General features: G+C 41.9%; 1 protein-coding gene across 1 annotated transcript; it reads right to left on the bottom strand.

The window, feature by feature from the left end:
* Nucleotides 1-305: 305 nt before the first annotated feature.
* On the bottom strand, nt 306-18,500 carry LOC139338810 (uncharacterized). The gene is made up of 15 exons (XM_070974081.1): nt 18,459-18,500; nt 16,235-17,385; nt 14,733-14,920; nt 14,417-14,588; nt 14,157-14,207; nt 13,868-13,970; nt 12,828-12,847; nt 10,300-10,839; nt 9,458-9,661; nt 9,212-9,373; nt 4,368-4,522; nt 2,135-2,389; nt 1,334-1,505; nt 1,054-1,095; nt 306-407 (listed from the first exon to the last, which is right to left on the bottom strand). Exons 2-15 carry the CDS (start codon nt 17,375-17,377, stop codon nt 306-308), a joined length of 3,309 nt encoding a protein of 1,102 aa, XP_070830182.1. The 5' UTR covers nt 17,378-17,385; nt 18,459-18,500.
* Between the last annotated feature and the right edge of the window lie 867 nt (nt 18,501-19,367).

Here is a 19,367-nt window from a genome sequence, read left to right as displayed (position 1 = left end):
ATTATCACATTTAAATTGCTGCTGAAATGCAAAGTCAAATCCAACACCAGGTACAGCAAATTCAAATGTTAACATTGTCATATGAGCACAGAGAGGAAAGTCGATCAGTAGCTTTATGCTGACAGTAATACAGAAACTGTAAAGAGTCAAACACTGTCAAAGGTCTGTGACGGTAAGGCCAATACTGGTGGAACAATTACAACAGCAAAGCAGTAAAACTGAAGATAAATGGAGGATAAATCCATAAATTGTGTCTTTAGCCAGGTCACACTCTGTCAGTGTCCATCCTCAGCTATAAAGACACGCTAACAGAGACCTTGGTCATAGGTTTTCACCAGACGTTTGATGTGGAAAAGTTTCTGCCGAAGCTCTTTGCACTGTTTCTTCTTTGCTTGATAGTCTGGCGTCTGGAAGGAAGAGAAATGTAAGCAAGCAGATATTAATCAACATTATCTGACGTTTCTCAGCAGTCATAGCAATACTAGTAGAAGAATATTTTTGACATGTTGAGAAATGTTCACTTTTTTTTGCAGAAAGACAAAAAATATCAGCATCACCATGTTGAATATGAAGGTATGCTCAGGAGTCAGTTAGCTTAGCATAAAGACGGGAAACAGGCAGAAACAGCTAGCTTAGCTCAGTCCAAAATTTGCCTGCTAGCATCTTTGTTCAGTCTGTACAAAAACGCAAGTATTACGACAAGTTGAAGTTCACTGGAGGCCAAACTGGACTCATTTCTGGTGTAAGATTTTCGGTTCCATTTCAGTGACAGCTTAAATTTGGTGAGGTTGCTAGGTAACAGCTGAGACTCCAGGAAGTCACAGCACCCAGCCAAGAAACATTAACTTTTGACAGAGCCAGGCTAGCTGTTTGCCCTTGCTTCCAGTCTTTATGCTAAGCTACGCTAACCGGCTGCTGGCTGTAGCTTCATATTTTACCGTACAGACATGAAAGTGGTGTCAATCTTCTGGTCTAACTCTTGACAAGAAAGTGAACGTGAAGTCTATTTCCAGATTTTTCCATTTTTTAAACGTCCAATCTTATTCCACTCACCCTTTTCAGGTCTTTGAGTCTGTTATACTCATCTGCCACACCCTGAAAATGGAAATACAAAGTTTATAACTCAATTGTGATGATTTTATAACATGAACAAATAAAGAAAATTCTGAAATAGTCGTGAAATCGTGCTTCGTTCATCTGCACTACTTTGTGTCTATGGCAGTCCAACAGACTCCTACCGAGGATGAACTAAACTGTTAGATATAATTAAAAGGCACAGCGATGACTCTTCTCCTGGCAGTCTGCCCTGACTCCCTCTCGTTGTTTCCTCTACCTGGTACTTCATGGAGCCCTCGTCCAAAGCGTCCAGTTCCCGGCTCAGCTTGTGCATCTGGTCACTGATTTCATCCATTTCCGCACAGAGACTCTTATAGCGGGCCAGATCAGAGTCAAACTCCTTCTTGTACTTCCGGCGCTGCTCATCTGAAATTATCTCTGGGTATAGCCTGGAGGGGGATATTAACATAAAGACATAAAATGATTATTAAATTAAAACTATTATTGAGGCTGTGGCTAAGAAGAAGTGAATGAGCCCCTTTTTTTATCAGTCCTCTTACTAGTATTCAATTAAAATCATTTTAGCAGTTGGTTAACTTGCCTTGAAGACAGTGGTGATGCTAGCCACTCTTTGTGGTATTACAGCATTTTCTTCTCAAATAAATGAATACTATCTGTTTCAGGGCAATGCACAGTGTGATTAATTAGGCAAAAAGTCACGCCAGAGGGGAATAAGCCTTCCTCTCAAATTGCTCTTAAATGTTTTAATTTGGGCACAACCAAGGGCTCTTTAAAAACTGACACCGATGCTGATTTTTCTTGCTTCAAGATGCTGATTTTCATCTTTATATTTTAGCATTCTTCAACCTTGAAGTGCTCTGTGTGTGTGTGTGTGTGTGTGTGTGTGTGTGTGTGTGTGTGTGTGTGTGTGTGTGTGTATACCAATGAGTTCATCTTCTTTTGTTGTTGTTTTTGCTCTAATGTATTATGAAAAATCATCACACATCACCTAAATACTCTCTCAGATGACAAACACGTCGAGATTACAGCATTAACTGGCAGCAGAGTGGTGGCCCACCTGTAGAGGTAATCTGTGTGGTCCCGGTCCAGCTCATTGCCAGTGTCTCCAGTGGTGTAACCAGTTTCATTCTGGGACTCCATCATCTCCCGAGCAGCAGGCCTGGGCTCTGGCTTCCTCTGCTCCCTCTCCGCACGATAAGGAGGAGGTTTTCTGAAGCTGTCAGTCTCTGAGGAGCTGCTGGAGCAAACGGTGACCCTGCTGTTCTGGTACAGAGGTTCAGCTCCCCGACGATTACTGTTGGCAGCAGAGAAACTATGGAGAAGCAAGACACAGGTATTAGATTTGTGCTTGAACTTGCTGCAGAGGGCCCAGGCTGGAATCAAAATGACAGTAAGAGCTTCGGTCAGGAGATTTTTTTGTGTGTGTGTATTGTGTTGAGTTAAAGTCACATGACACTAGAGGGGAGAGCTGCTGAAAAGTCTTCTTAAACTCCAACAACTTCCCCTCCACATGTCACTTCATTGTGAAAAACGTAGGAAAACTTGTTTTTGTGCAAACGTAGTCTTGGAATGAATAAGTCTTACACGTCTGGCACAGTGAGCCTCCAAGTGACAGCACGCTGCCCATAGAGTCCCACCTTTACTGACGCACGGTCTTCAAGCTAGAGGAGGGGGTTTGAGAGGTTGCAACTCGACTTATTCTCTATGAGAGAATAAGGTTTGAGGCTCTCATCATCAGTTCCCACTCTTATATTTTGAAGGCCATGAACATATTATATGATATATCAGTGTCTTCAGTGTCACCTTGTGCCACTCAATTTCAATGCATATTGCACTTTTTTGAATTGAGAGAGTAGTGCCACAAATACTACTAATTATTACGGTGGTCTCTTTAAAGCTCTAAAGCAAATATAAAGCATAAATGACAAAAGAAAAATAATCAAAAAGGTTCCACTACAGTAATAACCACAATAATGTCTTTGTGAGGTTCATCCATTTTTGTTTTAGTGGCTTTTCTTGGGGCATAGACCAGGCAGAACAGTTCTGTAAAGAACAGTTCTCCTCATACTGTTTGGTTGTAGACTTTGCTTCAGGGACACTGCTCTAGACTGGTTCAGATCTTGTTCTGTGTATTCATGCTGCCACTGAGACATATCATACATGAACACAAAATTCAATATCATTGACATGCAGTGAAATGCTGGATGTCCCAAAGCGTTCTCCAGCTAAATGAAAACAAATCTGTGGTCATTCTTTGTCGTCCTCCAAAGTCTGTTCTTATTTCACAAAAACATCTTGGCTCCTTGTCTGCAGACGTCAAACCTACAGCCACAAACCTGAGTGTGGCATTTGACAGTGACCTTTCATTTGAAAAACAAGCTATAACAGTTGTTAAATCGTGTTTTTATCGATGCAGAGCATCTCAAAAATAAGATCTTTTCTCTCTCGACCTGATGTTGAGAAGGCCGTTGAATCACCTCAGTTAGATTATTGTATTCATTGCATCCATCATTTAGGCATCTCATGCCTTCAGCTAACACAAAATGCAGCTGCTTGGTTTTTAACAAGTACCAGAAGACAATATCATATCTACTCTGTTTTAGCCTCTTTTCACTGGTTACCAGTCAGTTTTACATTTAGCTGATTACCTTTAAAGCATCTCATGGTTTAGCTCCCAGTTATATTGCTGAGTTGCTGCTCCCCTGTGAGCAGGAGTGCAGCCTCAGATCCTCAAACTATGGGTCCTGAGACTGAAGACCTGTTTTGTTTGCAGACATGTTAACCATGTTAATTATTTATGCATCTTACACACACTAGTACAGAAAGAAGACGCTCTGTTCTGTGCTGTTTGAAGGTTCTTGAGATGACTGAGCAGCACTCCAGGTGTGACAGAATGAGTGACTGAACATCAGTCATAACGTAGTTTGAACATCTGCAGAGCATTTCCTTGAAATTACAATTTTGTTTGTAATCAATCTGATCAGGCCAAGGTCTTCTTATCTTCTTCCACTATAAAAATGCTCCATCATATAATTGTTTCATTAGCTCTTAGAACAAAATCAGAAAACAGATCACTATAATCGATCTGCACTGAGCAGACTTTGTGTTTCTCTTTATTATTATTTAATTGAAGTCTGGCATTAGGCATCATTCAGTGTCCTCAAAGGGAGTAAGATGTGTGTGTTTTCAGGCTCAGGACGGAAACATGTTTTTCTAACGCGTCCTGTTTTATGAGGACAGACCATACTGTGGTGTTCTTGCATCCCTCATCAGCTGTGACCATCACTCACCTGTTGCTTTTATAATTTCCGTCACTGTGGATGCTGACTGTTCCGTTGCTGTAGGAGACCACGCTATTCTCCGCCCTCAGGTCAGGTGCTGCTCTCTCTGATACAACAACAGTTGGTGCCTGCTGGGTGCTGCGCACCTCTCCAACATGGTTCACCTAAGATAATATCAGGAGACAGAAATCACAATCCCTCCATTTAATGTCGGGGTCCGTTCCATCACAGTGCAGATCATTTGATTCTGTTCACGTGGCGATGCATAAGGCAGAAAATCAACAATAACAGAAAATACTAATTCTTTCATCTGTATGTTTCAATATTCTGAAACATGATAACATGTTTATCATCATAATATATATGACAACGTCCTCGGGAGGAATCAGATGCATTTTTTATGCTGGAAAGAAAAGAACCTTTTCTGCACTAAATCTGTCACATAAGCAGAAGTACAGAGCTGCAGAGCTCTCTACACTGTACAGCACACTGTGCTCCAAAACACTTGGATGAGAGAAGCTGTGTCACTGCCAGACAGATGGACACACACACACACACACACACACACACACACACACACACACACACACACACACACACACACTTGGCCATGGTGTAACACATTGCAGTAAAATGAAAAGACGCTCGAGCATCCATTTACCCCAGAGAGTAGAAGTCCCTTCCAGGACGATCAGTGTCTCACCTAAAATCCTTTCTTTCAACGACTATCAGAACCAATTAATTGGAATGAAACACACAAAGACAATTTTCTGAACTGTGTCTGACATGAAACGCGTGTTACCAGTGGAGGAGTGTGTGTGTGAGCACGGCCGTATCATCGCGAGCACACTGAGAGAGGTTGAGACAGGAGTGACATCAGTGGAACAAACCTTTCTGCTGTTCCATCTTTCTGAACTATCAGGTAAACATGCAGCAGAGCGTCGGGGGTCTAGTCTTTTTCAGAAGAAAAAAACAGCACAATGTGCTTAGAAAACAGAACATTTGAACACCTACAGGACAACACTGCGATGTTACAGCCCTTTACAGCCACAGAAATGGGAAAAAAACATCATTACCGAAAAAGAAAAATACACGATCAAAAGAAAATATCAAACACTAAACACTAAAACTGCATAATGTCTCATATAATCCACTGTCTACTGTATGATGCATAATTAATGACTTCTAGTCTTTGGCCTATTTCTGGTTCACAGTGTAGTCTTGCAGGATGAGGTCCTAGTGAGCTGATGCGAATGTCTGGAAACATCGGCCTGTGAAATAGATCTCATGAGTGTGGAGTCAGGGGATGATGAGGATCCTATATGTGGAAAAAACGCACAGAAAACTGCAGGGAATCTGATCCGCTGCAACAGGAAGGCGCTGTGACAGCCACTGCTCTGTGAAATCTGAGCGTTTTTTAATTCCTGTGCTGTTCAGTCCAGTCAGTATTTACAAACCAACACTTTCTGCTGAAACTAAAATCCAACGACCCCCGATGAGGAAATGTGGAAGCCCTCTAAAGATGGAGAGACAGAGATTTCAATAACGATTCATTACTTTTAGGGCTGAAACTGCTGATTATATTTTATTATATATCTTCTTGATTTATCTTTTATACATCTGTTAAATGCCAATACACTGTGGGAAATCACAATTTTTCAGAGCCCAGGATGGCACACTTCACAAGCTGGTAGCTTGTGACTGTTTGGCAAAGTTACTCCAACAATTAATCAGTTATCAAAATAGTAGCTGATTATTTCAGCTCCAGACCCCAAAGTGAAAAAGCAGAAAGTCCGCACATAAAAAAAACCTGTAATTAACAATTGTTTGCTATATGCTATTTTAAGGGGCTGCATGGTGGCGCAGCAGGTCGTGCACGTGCCTCACAGCAACACGGTCGCCGGTTCGATTCCCGGGTCGGGCCTTTCTGTGTGAAGTTTGCATGTTCTTCCCGTGCATGTGTGGGTTCTCTCCGGCCACTCCGGCTTCTTCCCACAGACCAAAAACATGCTCATTAGATTAATTGGTGACTCTAAATTGCCCCTAGGTGAGTGTGAGTGTGAATGGTTGTGTGTGCCCTGCGATCGACTGGCGACCGATCCAGGGTGTACTCCGCCCCTCGCCTATTGACGGCTGGGATAGGCTCCAGCCCCCCCCGCAACCCCGGAAGGGATACGCGGTATAGAAAAAGTCATTATCTGACTTTTTTTTATGTTGATCATCTATGTGATCAATAATTTCTTTACATATCTACATATATCCTCGACATATCTGCCTGTGTTTTTGCATCACCTTCTTCAGACACTCATTCTGGTTGGGAGGAGCTGCACACTTAACGCCTCATCACATTGTGTTTATAGTCTTAGCTCTGTTTTCCTCCTCGACTTTGGAGGAGTTGCCCATGCTGATAAATATTAATTGGCCTGTCCTGTTCAATACAATCAGCATCTGATTTTCTGATAAGTTATGCAGCGTTTGCTTTAAATCCAGTCATCCTGTGTTCTTTTCTCTCAGTTACCGCTCTTTTCCATTTCTGTTAAACAAAAATGTAGCACAAAACACGAGGAAATGAGGAAATGACTTCTTTGCCAGGAGTCTAATCTGCAGCAGTGTGTAGCATTCCCTTCACTCACTGAATCATTTAGCGCCACCACACTCTGGAGGGATTCACACAGCAACACTGAGGCAACTCAACCCTTTTTATACATTATACATGCCACATACATTATATATGCCTCCCTGCAAGGCAAGCATCTTCACTGCAATACAAGAGTGCCCCAGAATAAGGTCTGCATCTCTATGAAGTGACTCACTACACACTTTGCAGTGATAGACAGTTTGTAGGCCAAGGCCTCACTGGATAAACGGATTGAATATGTTTCTTCCCTTTTCATAATGAGTCATGGTGGACATGATGCATTCATAGTACACTGCTACTCCAGTAGATTAATCACTGCTAAATGCCACATGAGGCTACCGCTGTGAAGTACAAACTGCACAGCTTTCACAGCACTCAACAGCACCTGCTAAATGCTGCCACACTGACGGTCTGGGACTGTGGCTCCCGACCTGTGGGTACAATGTGAGACACACAAAATCATGCATATTGTCTCAGCATTTTCTTTGCCCTCTTCAACCCTCCAAAAGAAGGAAAATCACCCTTTGGCTGAACTGCTCACAACTCCACAACAAGGCCACTTGTTGTGAGATGGAGAAGCACATTGACTCTACTTTATTCTGAGGAGTCACAAGCCAAAAAGGTTGGACTGCAAGAGACAGGAAGTGAACTGCAGTGTACACAGACAAAGTTGGACACTTGTGTGTGCACTCATGTCCATCCACAGTGTAACAGCACAACTTCCACCTTATTTAATGAATACATACAAATATACTCATAGTTCCAACAAAATACCAAAGCTGTTATTTTTCTGTAGAGAAAAGTCATTATTGATGTGGCTGAATAATTACAATAACAACAAAAACATGGGTAATTATTTGGCTATTTTAATAAGGAGCGGTACAGTCAATTTCATAGTAATTGTACCCATTTTTATGAGTTTCCAAAATAATTTTCTGCTTCTTTGACATGCTGACCTCAATCTGTGGGTCTGTAGATTTTATTCCTGCATTACTATAACATTTCATTTCTTTTTGTGGCCTGAATTAGAATTTCTATAATAAAATATTAGAAATTCTCCTCCAATGTGCCAAAGAAGTCAGCTGTGGATTATAAACTGTATGTATGTGAGCTACAGCGCAACAACAGTTTATCTAACCCACATCATGACCACAGGGGAAAAAAGTGAACTGCCAAACTGCTGCAGACAGTGTTGAATTCAGACGCATAAATGTGCCAACATTTAAAATCTACTGTTTGGAGAGTATATGAATGGGCCAGGCTGACATTTCAGAGCAAACCCTGAAAGTTTAAGCTCTGCCGTTTTGAGGTTTTTGCTTCATTATACAGAGAATAGCACCAGTAGAAAATCATTAATTAAAGTGCAATGCTATGAAAAGTTTGTTTATTGATTGTTTATTGATTTGTTTCAAACCTGCATGGTTCCGTTTTGAAGATTTTGTGTGGCAGTAACAGTTCTAATAAATAACACATTTTAGCTGCGTCGTTGATTTCACAGTACTTTCAGGCTGCTCTGTCAAATGGTGATCATTTCATTCAAGAGCAGTTGTATCATACAATCTGTTCTGACACTCCTCATATGGAAGTCTGGTCAGGACCCCTTGGCGTTAAGGCACTGGGTACCTCTTAGCATCATTTTTCAAAGTGCAGGTTATAGACAGAGGTGTTCTCTTCCCCAACACATCAAGCGATACTGTATAAAGAGCAAGAAAAAAGAAAAATATGCCTTAAATTACTTCCTGACCTGTTTCCTTTTACAGGAAATCCTATAATGTTGTTTGTCACCCATTTTTATTTGGTTGTGCTGCTTTTATCACTCGTCTGGTTAATGATCAGTCAGAGTGAAACCGGGGTGTGCCAAAGATAAACAGCAGCCTCTGAGTCAACAGCAGCAGGTGATTGTCAGAGTCTGAGAAACCGAACAGTCACTGGAAGAACTGAAAAACTTAACAATGTGTATATATATATATATCAGCCCTGAGCTTTATACATGGAGTGGGTTGAAAAAGAACAAATATGAGACTGTAAGCAGTGAGGTCACTCTGACTTACGTTATTTCATCTGGCTGGAAAGAAAGTAGAAATAAATATAAACCACAAGTCCTCTGTTGACGCACTCTAAGTAGTATATACTCACTCACACAATGCAAACATTCATTCATTCCCTGTGACAATATCATGAGGAAATAAATAATAAAACACACTTCAGTTCTCACCCAGTCCTGCACATCCTGCCCCTCTGACGGCCTGGCCAGCGGCTCGTCCCAGTAGATGTTGGCTTTGCCGTGGCGCCAAATCTTGCTGCGGGTCTTGTAGGCGTAGTAAGCAGACAGGGACAAGGCCAACACCACCATCAGACCCAACACTAACGCAACCGCCTGAGGAGAGACAGTAAATCATAGGTCAGAACAGAATAAAATTGAACAGAAGAGAACGGGATACAACAGAATAATCCTTCTAACCTCCTCAGGGTCCATGTAGCAGTAGTGGTGCAGATATTGATTGTACATCGGGAACCCCCCAGGAAAACCAGCCCCGATGCTTCCGCTGAGGCTGGGACTGCCCTGGATGTTCTGGCACATCATCAGCATGGGGTTGTACAACATGCTCTGTGAGCTCTGAGACATCGGGTTCACCCCAATCACAAAGATGATGTCGATGATGCCCTTGAGGTCAAAGGAGAGGCGCTTTTAATCACAGTAATCATTTAAATACCTTCTTTGAATGAGTTTACTATCATGATGGACACAGTGGAGCGTTTAGCAACTGAGGAGCCAGATATTTCCCTCAGGACACCTAAACAGGGCTAAAAGGAGAGTGAATATTGGATTTATAGTCACCAGATGGTCAGAAAGACAACTCCAAACGAGCATTAATGCGTCCTTTTATCTACTGGATGTGTATGTAAATAAGAAAGTTTGCCATGTCACCTTAAGTATTTTGTTCACAGCTAAATTTAAAGCTTCAAAAAATGGTGTTTTGATGTTAACAACTGGTCTTTATGACTCCTCACAGCTTTTTCACTTCAGTGTCAAACTGTCAGAAGTCCACATTTATAAAAAAAAAAAAATCACAATCATACAAAGTACAAGAAATTATGCAACTCAATCAAGAGACGTACGTCATAGAGGGGGCAGAGATGAGACTCAATAGACCAGAATGAAACATGGCTACAGGATATGTGTTTTGAGTCAGTTACTGTGATCAGCAAACCTACTTCCACCCACATAGCCACCACCTACCGGCAGCATGTTGTTCTGTGTGGTTTGTGTGTGATATGCATTTTGTATTTGGTGAGACTCACCTGAAGGACAGCTAAGATGATATCACAGATGAATACAGTGAGGTAGAACCTGCATCCCCGCATCACCCGTGACCGTGAGAAGCTCCCCACCAGGAACCCCAGTGAAACCAGGAAGTTAATGGCCGCCATCGAAATCATGGCTGACTTGGCAGACTGTGGCGTCATGTAGGAGCTGCCATAGCCGTAGCTGCCTCCATAATATCCCAACTCTGTCCCTGCGACACCCCCTGTGGCCCCAACACCGAAGCCCCCGTACCCAAATCCATTCATGTCCCACACCAAGGTGGAAGCCACGCAGGCAAAGATGAGGAAAGACATGAGTAGTGTAGCCCCTTGGAAGGTTTTGACGAAACCAGGAGGAGAAAACCAACGGTAGAAGAGTTGAGGCTTCTCCTCTGTGTAGTAGGAGTCTGGAGGGACATTACAGGTGTAGGGGACATACTGGCTCTGGGGGGAGTGAACGCTCCTTGGGGGGTAGAAGCCTTGGGAGGTGGTGCTGTAGGGTGGGCTGTACACAGGGGGGCTATCGTAGTACCGAGGCTCATGCATGGTTTAGAGGCAATTTCACCTAGAAGAAGGAGGAAAATTAGATCAAATTAAGTCCTTGTTACGTGTTGCAATATGTGTCCGCAATACAGCAGCAGCTTTGAAGGTGGTCAGTTCTCAGTGTGCTGGAGAGACGCCTCCATGAGCAAAGTGAATCTTGAAATTGAAAATTTAAAGATATAAAATATCTTTGCTCCTTAGCCCACTCAGCACTTTTGCTCACATTAATGTAATTTTTGATTGAAGCACTTTTGCACCTCTCTACCTTTCATTCACCTCAGCCCATCCCTGAAACCTCTCTCCAGTGCCTCTGACCCACACTTCACCACTCCAGAGGAACTCGACCCATCAGGCTTCAATAATTCATACAGACAGCAGATAAGAGGCGAGCCGGGGCAGACATGCAGAGGGGGAGAACCACAGGCGGGTTCCTTCCTTGTGCTGCATCGACTGCGTCTTACCTGTGTGCACCTGCTGAGTGTCAGCCCACAAGGAGAGAAGGGGAAGCTTTAAGCCCAGTCAGGCCTGGCAGAAGTGTTTGGGTTTTTTTGATCGATTGCAGACTTTATATAACTTTTCTCTCAGAAAGTAAGAAAAACAACAACAAAACTGGCTTCTATTTTTTATGCAACTTTGGTCTGCTCTTTATTCAACCTGGGCCACATTCACTCATGCTGTTACAAAAACACACACAAATTAAATATTTAACTCTGTACTTTCCATTACATTGCATTAAGACCTGATGGTTTTATTTGGCATTGCTCAAAAAGAATTACATCACCAAATGTTTTAAAGTCCATTATTAATGCCTGGAATTCGTCTTTAAATATTCAACAGGTCGGATTGTTGAACAGATACAGGAAATATTCCTTTAAACCTTCTATTAACGCTGAAATGATCGGTCAGACGTGCACACAACTTACCTTCACACTACAGGAAACGTTCTTCAGCTTTGCACCTGTCCATCCAGGTGGGTCTCTTTTCCTTCAGCACAGGGTCCGCTTTATGTCTCACAGGCGATCCAAAACATCGTCATTTCCCATTATGGATTCTTTCTCCCAACAATAAGCCCGTAACTGAAAGCTACGGAGCCGCTTGACTGTGCGCGGGCCGTGCGGAGCTGCGGTGTGTCCTGCGGGGCCGCAGTTCACCCCCCGCTCACCTGACGCCTCCCACGTGTTCTCTCACTGCCTTCATTTAACATTAATGTCTACACGTGAGGTACACTCTCAGTGTAGAACGTGTTTTCACCAACCATTAACATTATATAACAGGATGTTTATTGGAAATGATGACTTATAACGTCACTGTAGTAATGATAACGATCATAATTTAATTATTCATTATTATTATTATAGTTGCATACACATTATGTAGGTGTTCAAACAGTGAATTGCCTTTATGCATTACATGCAGTCAGAGTTGAAACAATTAGAGAAAAGTAGTTTTCAAAATAATCAATTGGTTTTTTTTTTCCCCCTTTCTCTTCTGCAAAAGTAGACTGAAATACCTTTTTGGGTTATGGAGAGTTTTGTCAGAGTGTCTCCTGATACTTTATATACCAAAGAATCACATAAGAAAATTATTTGCAGTTCAAAGATTGTAACAATTTTCTTTAGTTGCAGTCCTGAAGGTAAGTCAGTAGGTGTTGTAGTGTTTATGCAATGGTGACAGGAGGTCGGTAAGTATCTCCTCCAACATGTAAGCAAACATCATTGTCCTTAACACTGCTGTCCTTAAACAACCAAATGACCAAAACACTGAGATAATGTGATCTAGATAGAAACTGATGTAAGTGAGGCGGCGGTCACTGTTATGTCCACGCAGAGGGACAAGTCAGTGAACACCACTAATGATAATGCACGCATACGTGATTTTATAGCAGGAGGGACACAGCAAATAGTCAGTTAATGTAGGGGAGTTTGGCTAAATAGCAGTTGACTCCAGAAGATAAACAGGATAAACTATTATTATATCACCACAGTACGGACATGTTTTCTGTCTGTAACATATCCTGCCTGCGATTGAGTGTCAGATAAATCAACAGCTCTGCTTTGTAGGTACAATAAAACAAAAGTCATTCATCTGCAATTAAAGTTACTTATTAAATTGTTATAACAGTTTCATTTTAACTTCTGTGGTTTCCTGAAACGGACAATTGTGTCACTTAACGACCTGTTTCAGATAACATGGTCTGTTGGATTCCAACCGCGGCCTAAAATATATACCCAGAAGGCCGACACAATCTCCAACAGCCAAACCCAAACAGTGATTAAAACACAACATTGGTGTTTTTCTGTCACCCAAATTGCTTTCTGGTGTTTTGTAGTCACCAGAGGAACCAGGCTGAAAAGTCAAAGGTTCAATAACAAAGCTTTGTACTGTCTGTTTACTGGGTTTAATGGAGTTTTTTTTTAACTAACAGTAAGAATTTAAAGATTCAGTCATCACTCGCCACCTAGTTCTGACCCACAACTGATTTTGGAGGGAAGATATTTTTTTCTGAAGCTTATAGAAAAGAGCACAAAGCTAAAGGACAATGAAATCATCAGTTGTAAAGGAAACACATAATAGCAGCGCAGATAAGAAACCACATACAATCCATGCATGTAAAAAAAAAAACAGCTTTATCATACAAAACTTTCACAGAGACTTTTTGTAAAAATTGTAAAAAACACAGACAGAACTTTCATTTAAAACATACGATGAATCAACATGTTGTTCCTCTGTGCTGACATGACATGAAAGGATATACTAAGGAAGTGCACGTTTAGCCCTTATAATGCTGTTATAAAGCAGATTTCATGTCAGCTCTATCCTTATGCCAATGCCTGTACAAAAATGTCCAACAATCTGTTCAGTTAATCCAGAATAAAAAATATTCTTTTCAATCAAAACACAGAATATTCAATGCCATCCTTATGCTGATTCAACAGAGGGACAAAAAGAGACAAAGGACCAATGAGAAAAGGTGATTTGTTTAGTCTGACATTTCTTTCTGGTCTTCCTCATGTGTAGCCACTTGCCATGTTTTCCTGGTCAAAAGTGCGGATCCTGTTTTTGATGTGGCTTAATTTAGCTTTCAAATAGTCACAGCGTTCCTTCTTCTCCAGGAAGGCTGGATCCTGCAAAAAACACACCCATGTTTAATTATGGAAGCAGTCTTATTTACATCAGTGGACAGCTTTATTGAGGAATAGCAAATATTGCTGTGGTGTCTACACACTAACTCAAATCTGGGTTAAATGCTAGAAATGCTGAATTATTTCTCAGTTGTTTTAAAGTGGATTTTTGAACAAACAATCACTTACGGTCTTTTTCTCCTGATATTTCATCAAAATGTTTTGAATCCTCTGCCGATCCTAAAAGATAAATGGAACGATGATGAAATGGTTTGTGTAGAATATGATATTAAACACTCATATAGCAGTGAGCATCATGTAGGAATACAGACTAATATGTACTGATATGTCTGTACAATAAATTGACCAAATTCTAACCTTTCCATCTCACATTAAATCCTAGATGCCTTCAGAAATGGTCTATAAGAGAAGTTACACATCTGTCTCACCTCTTGGCTTCTTCCATCTCTGAGCAGTCCTGCCATGGTGGCATCCAGCTCTCTGAACTTATTGAGGGTGGTGCTGATGTCTCTGTGAAGGTCCTTGTACTCCTGATACTGGTCATTGAAAACAGCTTTGTACTTCTCCCTTTCTTCCACACAGCTGATCTCTGGATACTTTCTATAACGAAGATTTTAGGGAAGATTAATCAAATCGGGCTGTTGTTTTGTTTGCTTGTTTGTTTGTGTCAGAGATTTTTTGTTAAAAAACAAAGTCAGAATATTTCTCTAAACCTGAACATGGACAGTGTAAATGTTCACTCACATGATGTAGTCTGCGATGATATGCACTTTGGGGGTGTAGTCAGGCGCCATGGCTCTGTTCAGACTGACTGGTTTCTTATGGACCTCAGGGGTGAGTGCATACTGACTGATATGACCTTTATCCATTTCATCCTTGAATGATATGCGCTTTGTTTTCTGAGCAGTTAGCGGGATGGACTGGTGAAACTCCTCCTGGAGCTAAAGGTCAAAGAGAAGTGTTATGTAGAGCATGTGAGCAAACAGATAATGACTACACACCACGATGTGTGCAGGCCTGTGTCATCGTTACTGTGCAAGAAGCTTTCCCAGAAGCCTTGTAGCAAAATTAAGGTTAAGCTACGTGTCAGAGAAGTTTTAAAAAAACAAGGACCGCCTCGGGAACCTGTCCCTTTCTTCGGCTTTGGCGAGCTAAGCCTCTGCAGCTGCATTCCCTCAGCTGCGGGACAGAATTATTATGCTCACTCCTGGCTTCTCACCTTTTCTTATTTGACATCAAATACATTAGCTGACCATGCTGTTTCTTACCCGTAGGTGGTGGCTGTGAAGCTTGACAACATGGATTCTATTTAAAAATAGTAAGAAGCTTGGTAGCTGTGGAAGGGAGCAATCATGAAGACCTGGACATAACAACGATACCATGTCTGCTTTTAATGTGCCCATTCCAATATACTGCACTGAGCATGTACATGTACACAGTGGCACAGTAGTGTTTGTATAACTCATCAACACTCATCTGTGTTGATTTATATAATTAGATTTATTAGACATATGTGTTTGGGCTGTATAGCAGCTGACACAACAATAACTACACTTCTGTTTCATGCTTTGTAAAATGTTCATAACGGGCATATTGTGCTTACTGAATTGGATGAAATGTCAATGGTCATATGCCATGTAGTCCACATTTATTAGCTATAGCTAGTGGCTAGTGACAGAGTCAATAGATATAAGAAAAACACAGTTTACTGCTTTGGAACAAATTCTGGTTGACTGCTGTGGCACCAGCCAGCAGAAAAAGCTGATATATCAGTACTGACATAACGGCATGCTCACTACAGATTGTCTTGACTGACTTTAAATTTCACTGGATTTGATCTGCTACTGTTGTGTTGGAGCTGTTGTTGGCTTATTTGTGATCAGTATGAGTGTCCCTTACCGTTGCCACCAGTAAATGTGGTGTTTGTCAGATATATATTTAAAATAAACCCAAAGGGGAGAGTGATGTGAAAAACTTCATTTAGACAGCCTCTTGTCTCACACAATGGGAAAGACTGTGAGACAACGCTTTAAAGCTGAACTTTGGGCTTTTTGTGTAGGTTTTATATGGTGAATTTAACCCTGCTTCTATACTGAATCCAGAAGGAGCACTTTGCATAACCAGCTCAATGCAACCCTTGAACAAGACACTTCATTCTTTTTATGAAATTGATTTCCCCCTCTTTAAATTTAGAAGCAATGAGCTTTTCTTTCATCTAAAATGTCCATAGCATTTCTGAACTGTACCTTGTTCTCAAAGTACTTCCTGTCCCTGCGTGCAGCCTCATGTCTCCACATCTTCAGACATACCAGGAAGCTTCCCAAATACATTGCCATGTTGATGAAGATGAAAGCGGTTCCCGCCATCTGGCCCCCATCTACCCGACACAGATTGGCCATGATGGGGTTAATGCCTATTGTCATGTAGCACAGTCCCCCGCGGTTCAAATCATTCAGGTAGACAATCCCTGCTGCCATGTAGAGCAGGAACATCGCCAAGTTGATGAAGGCCTCTGTCAGAGGCCACCAGGGGGCATCGAGGAGGATGGTGCGATAATACATGGTCATTCCCATCACCAAGAGAGCGAAGGTTAAAATCCAGGTGACTCCGGCTGCTGCCAGTATAAAGGGAGTCATAGGGCCTCTGTAGCTGTACCCAGACATGCCTTGACCATTGTTATATGCACCGTTATAGAGTCCATAACTGTTGGACCACTCGCTGTCTTTCTGGATGTAGGCGATGACACAGGCAAAGACCATACCCCCAAATAGGAGCTGAAGTCCAGCAAGAAGTCTGAGCAGGCCTGGCCAGGATTTCAGATAGGAGTACTTCTGGTTATAGACCTCCAGCTTCTCAGCGTAGTACTCTGCAGGGTGGATACTCGTCAGCAGAGATTCCTCTCGTGGGGCCTGACTGAACAGATCATCAGAGGGGCTCTCCCTTAACAGAGGCTTGTGGGAGTTCTGGCTGGAGCTGCCCAGTGATTCACACCAGTTCCTACGCTCCATCAGGGGACTTACAGGAGGGCTCACCCTGGTCCCATTAGGAAGGATCTTGATGCTACTGACGCAGGATTCAGAGTTATTAAAATTGTCACTTTCTCTGGTCTGTTTATGGATGAGGCCTCCCCATGACTGAGGGATGAGGGATTTCAGCCTGTCCTTCATGCTTCTTTTTTTGTCATTGTTCTCCTTCTCTGTGTAAGGTGGAGTACTGGATGTGTGGCCCGTGGAGCCAGCATCACCGTCATCTGAGATATTATCTGGTGTGGGTGTGTGAGTAACCCACCCAGGCACTGGTGGATCACAAATGGAATTCCTCTCACTTGAGGAGGACCCGACCGCGCTGTCAGGCTCTTGTCTCTTGAATTTCCTGCTCCAGCTTTTCATGCTGCTGGCTGATTTTGGTGATTCATTGAGAAAGAAGTAATTACACAATCCTTATTAGGCATGGAAGGTGAGAAACTGTGAAGGAAAACAAAGCTAAATTAGCAGATACAGAGAAAAATTCATTCATGTTTACATCCACCTTGTTAATCTAAGTCTAATATTCAGTCTCCTTTTAGCTCTGTTTTGGTCTCTAAACAACTGAGTGAATATCTGAGGAATTAGCAGCTAAATGCTCCACTATGTTTGTGACTTTTAAATGTGATCTCTATCTGGATATTTGGATTTGGATTATATTTCCCTCACAAAAACTGATTTAGAAATAATTATCATCAGTTTATGACATTGCTTCCTTTGACATGCCGTGTATATTGACATATCTGCCAGTCCTGCCTAACCAATAATGCTAATATTTAGCACAATCAAGATAACAAGAACACCGTTTGATAGAAGGTGTAAATGCAAAGAACCATCAATTGAATGTCTTTATACAGATAAAGGCATCCAGATGCAGAGAGAGACCCTCAGAGAGCCTCAGAGAGACCCCTTCATGGAGTCATTTGATCCACTGGTGAAATACAAAATATCGATTATAGCAGCTTTAAACTTGAGTGAGTTGTATAATCCATCACATTACATTATCACTACATGGTAATTCAGTTTAAGTGCAGGCTTTGACACAAATCACATGGAGCTGATATTCATTGTTATGGATTACAAGGTTGAAGCAAGTTTGAAGGTTGTGCTGAAAGATATTTGTACTAAATGGAGATGAAATGTCTGGATTTCTAAGCACACCTACATTGTTGGCAAAGTGTGAAGTATTCAGCTTTTGATTTGTGACAGCATCAGATACACGGCAGACTCGACAACTCAGAGGGACGACAACATGACTGCAGAGTAGGTCGGGCTCGGCTAATAACAGAGGAGTTTAAGCTGAGCTGTGACTCATGGCAACCTGCTGCACGGGCTCTTGATACACAGCAAGGGTCATGAGACTGTAACACGATATCAAGTGGGAGCTCATTAATAACACAGAGCATATTAGGTTTTTAAAAAATAAAAAAATAAAAAAACTTCTTACCAGTTTGACCCAAACTTGTTTCTCTGGTCAGCGTTGCTGCTTGTAAGGAAGCAGGAACTGATAGCCACTGTAAAATGGCCACCGCGTCCACCAGGCCCACTCAGCTCACCCTCCTCGGTCTCTCAGGTGACTCACTCCTGCTGTTGGACGCTCAGTTCCGCACACGCAGGGTGATTGGCCAATGTGTGTGGAGAACTGAGGGGGGAGTAAAAGCTTAAACATTAAACCTGAACCTCTCCTGTGCTGGTGCTGACTGGCACTACTAGGCTAATCTGTGGGGGAGGGAGAGTGTGGCTGAAACTGTTGACATTAATAAAACTGAGGAGAGGAGGTGGTGAGCTAACCTGAAATGATCCATGTAACCCATAACAGGTGCTTTAAAAGGGCCTGAATGGCAACTGGGGCATATTTCCAGCACTTTATCATAAGTAAAGGCTAAAAAGTTGATAATCCTCTCATTAATACCACCTCAGGGACTAGTGGGTACATATACAAGCATTTTCTAGTGATACTTACAGTATTCAGGATATCACTTTTAGCTATCAGAAACAGTGGCTTTTCCACAAGATTACACTTATTTTTAGAGACAAGCATGCGTTTGATATCAGCCCTACAATATCAATTACATCTCATATCTAAGATCTGTGAAATACTGCTTTATCATCCCCTCATTTATGAATAATTCATCCCCGTCTCAGCTGTGTCATATTGTGTTGTTGGCACACAGGGAGTGTTTGGCACTAGAGGGCAGCAAGATCCTGTGCTTCTCACTTAGCTTGCCACCTCTGCCTCTCTAAAGAGACATTTGCTCTGTCTCTTTATCACATTTACTGTCTCTCTCTTTCCCACTTACCTTTTCTCTGCTTCATTGAATGTTTCCAAACCTGACTGCTCTTGCGAACACCAGCT

Source organism: Chaetodon trifascialis, chromosome 11 (assembly GCF_039877785.1).
Source record: "Chaetodon trifascialis isolate fChaTrf1 chromosome 11, fChaTrf1.hap1, whole genome shotgun sequence".
In the NCBI taxonomy this organism is placed as follows: Eukaryota; Metazoa; Chordata; class Actinopteri; order Chaetodontiformes; family Chaetodontidae; genus Chaetodon; species Chaetodon trifascialis.
The sequence above is the reverse complement of the archived record's forward strand: the minus strand, read 5'-3'. Positions and strand labels throughout refer to the sequence as shown.